This window comes from Saccostrea cucullata, unplaced genomic scaffold, assembly GCF_032062105.1.
Source record: "Saccostrea cucullata isolate Sc308-1 unplaced genomic scaffold, CSIRO_AGI_Scuc_v1 ctg14498, whole genome shotgun sequence".
Taxonomy (NCBI): Eukaryota; Metazoa; Mollusca; class Bivalvia; order Ostreida; family Ostreidae; genus Saccostrea; species Saccostrea cuccullata.
Window position 1 is genome coordinate 3,245 of NW_026919076.1, and position 12,309 is coordinate 15,553.

General features: G+C 31.9%; 1 protein-coding gene across 1 annotated transcript; it reads right to left on the reverse strand.

Annotated features, from left to right (window-relative positions):
* Positions 1-264: 264 nt before the first annotated feature.
* LOC134278978 (TBC1 domain family member 23-like) lies at positions 265-12,203 on the reverse strand. Its single transcript, XM_062761292.1, has 17 exons — positions 12,153-12,203; positions 9,446-9,554; positions 9,140-9,245; positions 8,671-8,875; positions 8,193-8,316; positions 6,587-6,711; positions 6,230-6,276; positions 6,017-6,120; positions 5,738-5,866; positions 5,354-5,449; positions 5,082-5,157; positions 4,008-4,145; positions 3,640-3,779; positions 3,319-3,437; positions 3,087-3,166; positions 2,651-2,786; positions 265-2,090 (listed from the first exon to the last, which is right to left on the reverse strand). Exons 1-17 carry the CDS (start codon positions 12,179-12,181, stop codon positions 1,814-1,816), a joined length of 2,040 nt encoding a protein of 679 aa, XP_062617276.1. The 5' UTR covers positions 12,182-12,203; the 3' UTR covers positions 265-1,813.
* Positions 12,204-12,309: the final 106 nt, after the last annotated feature.

The following is a 12,309-nucleotide window of genomic DNA, read 5'->3' on the forward strand; positions in this document are numbered from 1 at the left end:
CAGACGGACGCCGGACAAAATGTGATCAGAAAAGCTCACTTGAGCCTTCGGCTCAGGTGAGCTAAAAATGAATTAAACTGATGACTTCCAAATGGTCGTGGTTGATTGCAAGGCATAGAAAATGACAAAAAAATTAAGATCCTTCCTCTTTATATGAGGCCATATGCTATGGTGGCATTGCCCCGGCCCGTTAGTTTACAGTTATATTTTCAATACAACCTCAAGTTTTATCTCCATACATATAATATAAATATAATACCTTAATCAGTTTATGCATTTAATTTAATTATTTACACAAGAACCTAAGAGATACAATTTTTTTCAATTTCAAGATGTGTATTTCTAAACTTGCATTCATATATCACAATCAAGTATAGTAATTCAACAAAACAATTGATTTGAACATTTTTGGTCAAGTTACCCAGTCAATGTTGTTTAATGTCTATATCAAGCTTCTTCAGTTTACAACACAGGTTTATCTACAAACAAGCTTATGCAGATGATGGATACTTCAAATGCATGTACACGTATATAGAAAAAAAGATGGTGCTGCTGTTGTTCAAAAACCCATTATTGTAATTGCAATTAACAGATAGTAAAACAGCTTTTTAAACCAAACTAGTACTTGCAAGAATTACATGTGTAGATTCATAATACAAAATGATGCACAAAGATTTAATCAAACATTTGAAAACATTATTACTAGAAAAGAACAAATGACAACCATCATTAGTACCGCATCTCAGGCTTCTATGTGGCAAGGCATATCTCCTCAGTATGATTGTCAAAATGACAACTCTAAATCAAACAATATCTTCCCCATCAGGTTGTACATGTAGTTTGTAAGATCACACTTGATTTCTTGATTTTATGTGTTGGAAGAATCTCTTAATATACCTTATCAAACCCAGCTAAATATATATTTTAAAAAATGATTATACGAGTCATTATATTGTTGAATATTGGATAAGTGTGTACAAGACCCAAAAGGTTAAACCAGTTTTTATGTAAAAGAATACAAGTATTTTAGATTACTTATTATTTGTGTGCATGTATATATCAGATAAAAATTCCCCATGAAATAATACTTTCTAGACAAAGGTGGGTTTTCTTCTGTGCATTAAAGGCAAGCATTAAAACTAAGAAAAAATATTTCTATTTTTGTGTGTTTTATCCTGTGTATTGCAATATGCCCATATAATATATGCACTATCCTTTCTCCTTAAAGGAGTTCTAAAACCATGTTCATAGTAAAGTATTTTGGTGACAAATTGAGTTTTGTGGAGGAAGTATATTTGGTTTTCAAATAAATATTTAACTTAGAAGATAATTTCATGGAAAATTAATGCAGCAAAAAAATAAAATCTGTAAAAAAAAAAAAATATAATACATGCATTGAGAAACAAAAAAGCACATGAACTACATAAATCCATAGAATGACAAAAATTAAATATTGTATCACAGGAAGTAATAGTTATAGAAATAAATAAAGGTTACAAACCAGCTTTCAACAAAAAGAAAAAAAAATGTACTCAAACATACATGTATCTTTAGTTGAATAAATGTTCAATATATTACTCTGATATGCAGTGAGTCAAAACTGAGAACAAAATTATCATAACAGCAGAGAACTAAATAAAAGATGGAAAACTTTCAAAAGTTCCTAATTATAAAGAGCAATAACATTGCAAATGCAAATTGAATACATTTTATGTATTATTTGTCAATAAATCTCAACATCTTTGACGATAGACAACATTTGTTCTGAATGAAAACACAGGGCATCCAAATGAAAAAAGTTTTAGAACCACACTCAGCTTTCCAATGCATCCAACACTTTAATAATTTGTTGTTTGATAACTTTAGTTGCCTCTGGTGCTTGTGGCATTAGAAATCGGTCAATGTCTGTTACTTGAATAACCTCTCCATCCACAGAGCCATACTTGAATGTGATAAAGTCTGGGTGTTTTCTTTTGGATGTAATTTTTACCACACTTCCCAAAGCCCGCCTTGCCTGAATATGTGCCATATTTTTTCGGTTGGGGATCTCTCGAAGTACATATAAATGAGTGTCTGTCACCAACACATAACTACAAAATATTTGAAAATACACGTAAATATTACTTCAAATGTCAAATTATTGGTTATTTTGATTGATTGCTTTTTCTTTAAAGCCAGCACCTAATATTCATTTTGTGCATGGAAACATAATGAATCATGAGGTGAATTTTATAAGACATGCTTACTGTATGCATTCTGATAATTTATTTTTTAAAGATATGGGTATCTGAGCTAAAAAAATAAAAATATGAGATTAAGTGTAGATTTACATGATATTTGTTATTTACGTTCAAACTCAAAATATCACCGATTTTAAACTTAGTTATCCCCATGTTTCAACAATTCAATTGACTTTAAACTGTGTCTGTTTGAGTCGGAAATAAATCGGTTATTGTTTTAAATCTGTGATATCTATGAAAGGCGATTGATTTAAATTGTGTAATTTACAGGAAAGTCCTATCTTTATATAAAGAAACAAAACAATTAGAAAGATCTTTTTAATTTTAGTTAGTCTGAACTTATAAAAAATATGCCATATATGACTTTAAAAGTGGAAAGATCCGACTTGCTCATGAAATCTTTCACCTACCTTGGAAACATGTATCCATTACCAATAACCTCTTGACATTTACAAGAGTATCTAACATCAGGCTTCTTCAGCCAAACTTCCACATTTACAACTTCTTTTCTTTCATCATCAGAAGAGTTCCCAGCTTGGTCATCACCTAGCAATAAAAAAAAACAATTTGAGAAGGGAACCCTGCAAGAATAACCCCTTTAATTTTTTGGTAAAATTAAAAAAAAGATTAAATTGTTAGCAAGATTTGAATAGGATAACTTTTTTTCAAAGTTGAGCCATTTTTTACATGCATTTGTCATCACTTTTATAACAGAGAAAATATATTTTATAATTTTATGCAAGAGGACTGTCTTTCAAAGTTAATTTCACATCTTCTACAAAAGTGAAGGAGTTTCTCTACATCTTATAGCCATGACAAAAGATTTCCTGCAAAAATTAATCTTACCATCATCATCATCACCAATAGAAAAGACATTGGCCATGTTTCTGTATCTCTTGCCCACACGGTCTGTATTGCTGACATGCCTGTCCAAAAATAAAACTTCTCCATCATAAACATATAGAAACAATTCAATAAGGTTAAAATTCTATTTCATAGAGGAAATATTTCATAATGTTTTCAAGGGAGGCAATGCAGAAAATAAATACTGATCCTGCATACCCACAGAATAACTTACCTTTCCTGCATTTGATGCTCATTTTTAATGTAATCCGTTAGCTTTTGTTTCATCACAGCTGACTTGCTCTTCACTGTGGATGTTAATTTTCCAAAGAATGATTCACCATTTTCTTCCCCCTACAAATAACAAAACACAAGTGGATTTTTTTAAAAAAATTAACGTAATTAAACTGATTAATACATGAGTTATATATGATAAATTAGAAAAGTTTAGAAAAATTCCATTTTTGTTTAATTTCTTTTTAATTGTTAAATAATCATGATAGCATTTTTTAAAATGGTATAATAGATCATCACCAAAACAATGATGCATGCTTACTTTTCCATTTCTATGAAAATCTTCCCCATTCTCCATATCACTTGAGCTGTTGCATGCCTCTGGGTTACACACGATACAGTGTTTTGGATTATGACTTGTTAGTCCCTCTGATATTCTGTCCTTTAAAATTTCATGTAAACCTGGCCAAAAAAAATTTCACATTTCCAAGAATTTATTCAATTTGCCATTACATATAATACTTGAAGAGAGTTGTAAATTTGTAGGAATATTGTACATGTTTGTATCAAAAAAAAAAAAATTCTTCAAGTTTTAAATTTCCAAATCTGTTTACTGAATACACCAGAAGCTTTGCATAAATATTGAAAATTCTGTCACAATGTGGACAAAAAACACATTTGTTTCCATACTTTGATAGCCTCCCTTGGCAAAACTGACATATTGATAGTGTTTCTGTAAGAAGTTGGCGATGACCATATGGACATACTGATCTTCCTCCTCCCGCCCACTGCCGATAAAACAAAGGTGTTCTCCTCCAGCTACTGAACCTAGAAAATCCAAAAAAGATCATTTAAAATGAGCTTATAGCAGCATAAGTACTCATCTCATCTCAGTAGGGGTGAAACGATACGCCTCCTTCACGGTTCGATACGTATCGAAAAATTTGGTCTCGGTTCGGTTATTTTCGATATGATACATTTTGATAGAAGGAAACAAATTCAACTGTTGACTGTGTTGTTTTATGCTTCCTTTTACTTAATCTAGTCAAATAATTCAGGTGCAAAATGAATAGAATAAATCAATTTAATCGATTTGACTGTTAAAAATAATTTTACAAACTTAAAGTCCACAAAAATTTACGTTCTTGAATTAAATACACTGAAAAGCATGTTTATACCTTATGCCAAACCCATATGAATGACGATCCCGACCAAAAAACGAACCGAACCGAAAGTAGAGATTTTGTACCGTGTATCGAACTGAGAAAAAATACCGCGGTGAACCGTTTCACTCCGACATCTCAGCTACAAAATGTTCTTTTTAAAATACCTAGCTTTTAATAAAAGTTAAAGGATATTGATTGGCCAAGAAAGTAATTGAAACAATGTTAGAGAATGATACACTCTACATTATGAAAATTTGAAAGAATTACAGGTAAATTCAACACATGCACTTGGAAAACAATAATACTGATCTGATTATTCACTGTCACATATGAAAATAAATAATCTTTTCAAATACAAGTACAGTATACATCTATAAACCTAAACACCTAGATTAATTCTAAATAAAATATTTCTATCCCACGATTTGGACTTCACAATATTTTGTTCAATTTACATTTTTAATTCTAATTTAAATTCTTTTTTTTTTAAAATAGTGTTTATTTGATGATTTCATTCTGTTGCAAAAGGAGCATTATAGGCAGCATATGTTAATCAATTTGGAGTGTTTATCAATGACCAAAAATAGAAGAAACTGACCTGAGGATATTGACTGTTGTTGTGCAGCCAACAAAGCCTGCACAGCAGTACTGAACTCTCTGGGATTCTGTAACATCTACAAAGCAACCAATTATTATTCATTGACATCTCAAATCACTTAACATTGCTTGATTCTGCCACTAGGAATATACTGAAATTGCATTAATGCATCATGAAAAATAGTTTTTCATGAAAATTCAATAAACCCTAATTTTTTACCAAAGTAAAAACATTACTACAGGAAATACATCTGTAGTGTTTTAGAAACTTACCAGATTTGCGTCTAGATGGAATGCTGTACGCAGATGTCCACTGTTGTACTGGTCAGCTGGTCGACAGTCCACCACAAAGTATCGCACACCATCACCCTGTCAACAAGAAAGGAATTCATAATACAGTACATGTGCAGGTAACTAACTGGTACACTGTACATACATGTATATGATTACTTTATCTGTTCCATTATCAGTTGTCTATTTGGATCACAGCAATATCTAAAAACAACATTCTCTTAGGTTTACTTTATTTTACACATTTTCATTCATATTGATCATTAGGTTACTAAGTTCTAATCTACAGTCCCCTGCATGTTAATGTCATGACTATCAGCTTTCCAGGAAATTAAGATGTAGCCATATTCAAACAATATTACTCACTCCTGCTTGGCTGTTGTTCTGAAGAAGTTCTGACACAGAAACCGGTAAACATAATGCCTGTGAAACTAGTAGATCCTCCTCCTTTCCTCCTGGGATCATACTGTTACCAAATAATGGACTCTGGTAATCCTACAGAAAACAGGCATAACCTTGTTTCTTAAAAATTGATTCAGTCGAGAACTAAACTAATTCTCTCATATTTACAGTAGCATTAATGATGGTAAAATTTTAAGAGTCCTTACAAATGCTCTATGGTTTTAATGTGTTTATATTTCATACCCTTCTGAAAGACTGTGGGGTTTTGGTGGCGTAGTACTGTGCTAAGGCACAGAAATCCTCAATGTCCTCTGCCTCTAGACCTGAGGGGAAGGATGTCAGCATTTCTGAATTAAAAAAAACCCAAAGTCAATGAGATTACCCCAAGGAAAGATATATATTATGAACTTTTATTGAAACTTTATTCCTCTTTTACACTTAAATTTTTTAAAGTACCTGTAATTTGCTGCTTTGAATCCAATTCTCCTGCCAGAATTTGATCTCTGAAATGAAAATGTCAAGAAAAGTGAAACCTCCTTAACCGATGCAATGGGACCAAAGAAAAACTTCAAGATATCTTGGAATATGGAATATTGATGATAAGATACTTAAAGAAAGTGTTAGTCTAGTTGTAAAGAGACTTTAGAACGAAGATTTATTTAATTGGATACTGTTCTTATTAGACATGTTTAATAGTGAGCTGTATTTTTGCCAAAAAATTCTCTATCTGTTTTAAATTTCATTACTCCTAACTTTACATCAAGTTTTTCCAGGGTATAAAAGTCATATAAATGTTTTATATTTTGTACCAACCTTGCATTAACCAAGATGACAAGAGCCATAAAAAATGTCAGAAATTGGTCTCCATGTTGGAAGTACACATCCCACATCACCTGTATGACTTGTAGATCACAAGGAGCAGCAAAGAGACTTCTGAACTGTGAAGAGAAATCAGTCATCCTCAAAGATAACAATCAAAATACAACTCTATATGTTCACACGTACATTTTATCTCCAAATTAGTAAATAACTTGTATATCATCAGCTATCTGTATATTTGCATGTGTACAAATTTACTAGTACATGTATGTGTACAATCAAATGATTGCTTTCAAAAGGTTAAGCCGCCATCACTACCCCAATACATAACCAGAAGGCATAATTAAAATTCTACTTTCATCACCTCTTCTCTTTTATTTCCCAAAATAGTATTCCCTACTGTCAGTATCAGTAAAGTCAATCTACTACATATACAGGCTGACACATTTTAGTCCTCCCAAAAAATGTCCTAAGAAACAGTACAAAATCTATATACATGTATGTACATAAAAAATATTCGTTTCTATTTGATAAATCAGCCTCAAAAATCACATTATCAGGTTCAATCTTTTATCTCATACGTGTGGATGATACGACCCGTTGGTTAAACTTATGCTTTATCAACAGGTAGATACTTTATTAATAGCACTTCCAGTTTTGACATGTTCCCTCACTCCAAGATTTTATTTTATTGAAACTCTTATTAGTAAAAATTCTTGCCCTTATAAAATGAATGATAAAGTGCAATAATGTCGTTAAAAGCAAGAAAAAGACTCGTATATGTCAAAGAAATTTTTTATTTTATCAAGGTACCTGTATTGGCTACTTGAAGACGGATGTTATCCCCCCTTCCCCCGCCTTTAAATCGTTTTTAGAGAAAGTAAAGCCTAGCAGTTAAGTTGTTGTATAGGCCTATAAGATTCCTTTAACATCTTCAACAATGCTTTCTTATATTAAGCCTATACTACGTATGCCTACCTAGTAAAGGTGTAACTTACCATGGATCAACAATGAATCTACAAGTAGCCTTGCCTAGCACGTTTTGTACTGCCATCGTACAAAGAGTTAATTTCCACAATCCCTTGGACTTTACAACTTTCAGTCAGAAGTTCAATTGATGTAAAGCTCCAGCAATTGCCACATAATGTTTTCAAAGACGAAGATAGCAAAAGCTCTAAATTTTGAACATGATCTACTTTCTTTCGAGGCATGTCAACATCAACTGTGCTACGTCATCAAGTTATACGTCATCAATTTAAATTAGCAATCATTCATGTAGTTTCGCAGGGGAAGTCTCAAAGTTTTGTTAAAGTCGTATGAGATAAAAAGAACATCTATAATTGTATGATTTGAACTGGCTTTATCCAACTCGTTAAAATGGTGTATATGTGCTTGGCAAGCCTCGCTAATATATACACCATTTCAACTCATTGGATAAAGCCAATATCAAATCACACAATATAGATATCCTCTATATATTAAGTAATAATTATCAAACTTATGTTAAAATACAAGGACTGTTTTAAGGACAGAAAAAGGAGGTGATTGCTTCTTATATTATTTTTATATTTGAAAGCATGATATCCCAGCTGAAGAATACCCATGAATGGCAGTAAAGATCCGGCATGATCTTCTTTGTGTCCAGAAATGAGCTCAACTCAGGGTCATGGTACTGTAGGAGCAAGCGAAACAAATGGAATGGTTTTCCTCCTTTGAGACAATCCCTGAAAATTTGAATATGAAATTTATGTCAGTCCATTGAAAAAAATCTTTATTTAGTATACTTCTACCCACATTTTTCATGGTGAGTACTGAGTAGGGAGGTAATAACCCAAAATACATTACAATAATATTAACCTAACAGGATACATGCATAACAAAATAGACCATTCACATGATATGCTAGGAGTCATGTGCAATAGGACACATTAGAATTGTCAGGGATAACATTGTGTGTACTGTAAGAGTTGTCCTCAGAAAAACTGAGGTATGGATAATACTTAACTTTTTTTCTCATTTGTGTAAAGTGTCTATGGTTTAAAAATTCATTTTGCATCAAATATGTTAAATTAATGTACCTGGGAATAAACTTGTTGATGATGGAGTAGAAACAGTTATAGAGCTGGGATCTGGTTAATTTAAGTGCCAGCAAGGGTTGTATGACTTCAAGCCATCCATTGTCTGATGTATATTTCTCATTTCTGGATTTCGAAAAGAATGTAATAATGGATTCTAAATCACTGACTACTGAAACTTTGTCTTCCTCGTCATTTCCAAGTTTGTCTGGAAGAAAAGAATTGAAATATGTATTTAAAATTAAGACTAGTACAGTGTACTTTAATATCCATTCAAAATTGTGTCTTTAATCAAAGGCAACATCAATGAAAAGTGCTATAATATGGGGGCATGAATTTATTACAAATTATGTTTCAATGCCTAGCCAAAAATTAATGGGCGATATGCCTTTTAAAAGTAATGCTCAGCAATATCAGAACATAAGCTGGTGTGTTGAGGAATCTTAAGATACCAGATATAGAGACATCATACCAACTAAAGCTTTGCAATCTTCTCTAACTATTCCCTGTTCATCAAGATCATACAATCCATCAAATGAACTCAAAGCATCCCCTTTACTTTGCACATTAAGACAAATCTAAAAATGAAAAAGTTTGAAAATTATCAAAGAATATTTTCAAGCCATAATTTGACAAATAAATATGTTAAACTTTGTAGAAAACAATGCAATCTATTTAAAAAAAAAAAACCTTATTTGAAATGTGTATGGCACATGTGGTACATTTCAGATTTGACATAAACAATAAGGGAAAGAAAAAGTCAGAAAAAAGTTAATACCTGCCAAACCTCCGGTCTCAAATGATCTGGAACAGGTCTACATTTACAAATGTTCTTGAGAGTTCCAAAATCACAACTTTCAACAAGTGCCGTTTCCAAATCTGTTATCCTGCAAAAATAATACATGTATAAATCAAAAGCAAAAATACTTAACTATTAAAACAAATCACTGTGGCAGGGTATTGATACTTAACATTTATACATGTATAAGAGCTCATAATACTGTTCTTTGTAACTATATGATATTCAGTTACCACACAAAGTGAAACTGATTTTTAACACGAGATGTTTGAAAAACACTTATGTCCCCCCCCCCCCTCCCTCCCCCAAATTATTTAAATTTTTCTCTAAGTCCAAGGGCATAACTCTGTCCAAATTGAAAATGGCTCAAACGTACCCAAAACAGAACTTGTCCTAGATATTCTTATGATTAACATGATTAATCTATATAAATGTAGTATATACCATATTTCATTTCAATATGTGCAACCTCTGTGAAGAAAAAAATGAACGAAAACTAGGGCTGGGTATTGGCCCAAGATTTTGTATTGCGATATATTGCGATATTTTAAACTGTATTGTGGTATGTATTGCAATATTTTCAATGTAATTAAAATGGCATTTTCTTACTATATTTACTCAATTTACATGCAGAATGTACATAACTATGATAAGTAACCTTGAACACGGAAAAAAATCTTGTTGATTTCATCTGAGTTATGCTCTGAATTGCTCCCACAAATCTTCTGTCTTACTGTTTGGCTTAATAACAAACTTTTATAAGTCTATTTTTATACGTAATGACGAAATTCCTTAATCTAAGCATATTGCCAATATATCGATATTACAAAATCGTATTGCGATACGATATTTTTTGTCATTGTATCGCAATATATTGAAATATCGATATTTTTGCCCAGCCCTAACGAAAACTGCAAATTATTGAAATTTTTCTAAGTCCAAGGGGTATAACTCTGTCCAAAATGGCCCAATCGTAACCAAAACAGAACTTGATCTAGATATTCTTATGATAAATCTGTATACTAAATTTCATTTCAATATGTGCCACTTCTGCGAAGAAAATTAACGGAAATTTATGGTGGACCGACAGACAGACCAACAGAGAGCAGCAAAGCAATATGCCCTCCCTTCTTCAAAGGAGGCATAAATATTATGAAAATACACCAGGACTGGGATCGCACAACAGATAGTGTAGAGTGACAATTGGTGTAAAGACTTTGAAGCACATAAAATAACAGATGTAAAATGAAAAATATTTATTTATAATAATTTCAACTTAATTATTCATTTGAGGGTGCATGGGAATTATATTTTCTTTGATGGACACACTCTACCGCAGACTTATACTAAGTGTGGATGTTTTTTTTGCATTTTATGAATTATCATGCTCCATTTTTTATCATGAAATACTGTATATCCTAGAAGCATATGAATAGCTGACCAGATTTAGATTTAGTAACTTCCTTAAATAACCTAAAAGTGGACGACACGTGTTCTTTGGAACGCTCTAGTTTAATCTTTCTTCCTGTAGATATGGCAAGAAATTAGTGCTGACTTTTATCTAAATGAAGAAAATGCTCTTTGAAACCAGTCCACTGTTACCATTGTAACCAATTAAAAATGGAATAAATGGAAAAAATTAGCTTGCTGGTAAAAAGGTTATGACTTGTGTTACTGTTTCAATTGAACATAAATGAAAGTCAGCACTAATTTCTTCAGATCCAGCACAATCTCTTCATACTATATAGCTTTATTGAGCTATTCAAAATAGCTGGATAAAGATATCTAAATGTAAGTTTTTCACAAAAATGTTTTTCAAAAGAAATAAACAAAAAGTCACAAGTACTTAACTATTCATCATGTTCATTGTGTTCATATATGTACTATGGGCTAACAAAATTACAATCCAAATCATAGATAGTTCTAACATTGCAGCAGTTGAATACTTTTATGCAAAAGATGAATTTCCACAGTTTGAGTAACTGTGCACTACACTGTGTGCGGTGAGGCGTGGATAAGTACGATTGCTTCTCATTTGCTGAACTAGCTGTTACCTATGAATAATATGAAACGTTACACTTGTTTACATAGGTGACGATTTTGTCGAATATTTGAACGACACTGCGCAAAAAAGTCCGTGTTGAAATTCTGATTTTTTTCGTTCAGAGCATAGATAAATATCTATATTTTATTCCCAATGAGTTGAAATTATGCACCATTTCACTTCATTCCAGAGAACTGAACAAAACGATTTTTCTCTCCCATTTGGTAGGTAATAAAGACGCCGATATGGGCGACTGAACACCAAACGGGGGTTAAATGACCATTTGGTGGTGTGTGCCCAACCTGTTCATGCAGAGTCAAGAATATTTTGTGATCATTACAAATGCAAGTTTCATAGATTAAGCTATTTACTACCAATACTAGCGTAATCTATGAAACAATGCAATCTATTTTTTATTCTGTTTGTCACACTTTTCTTTTAATTGATTTTAGTTACTTCTAGTCACATGATCAAAATATCAATTCAAAAACTTGCATTAAAGTGAATGTTGAGTTTTTTGTTGTTCAATTTCGAATAATTTTAATTATAGCTTATTGGTATAAGAAGAAACATTGTTTTTAAATAAATTTTATAATTTTTTTACTCAAAATTTTATCAAAAATCTTGATTTTAATGTTTTACCAGCTTGTGTCATCTATTCCGTCGGCCATGTTTATGACGTGTAGTCGTAAACTGAAAGTTAGATGTCGTAAAATTATTCTTACATCTAACTTGCACTCTGGAAAATAATGTAAGGTGTATTCTATAAATCTTTTGCGGTATATCAAAGATCAAATAT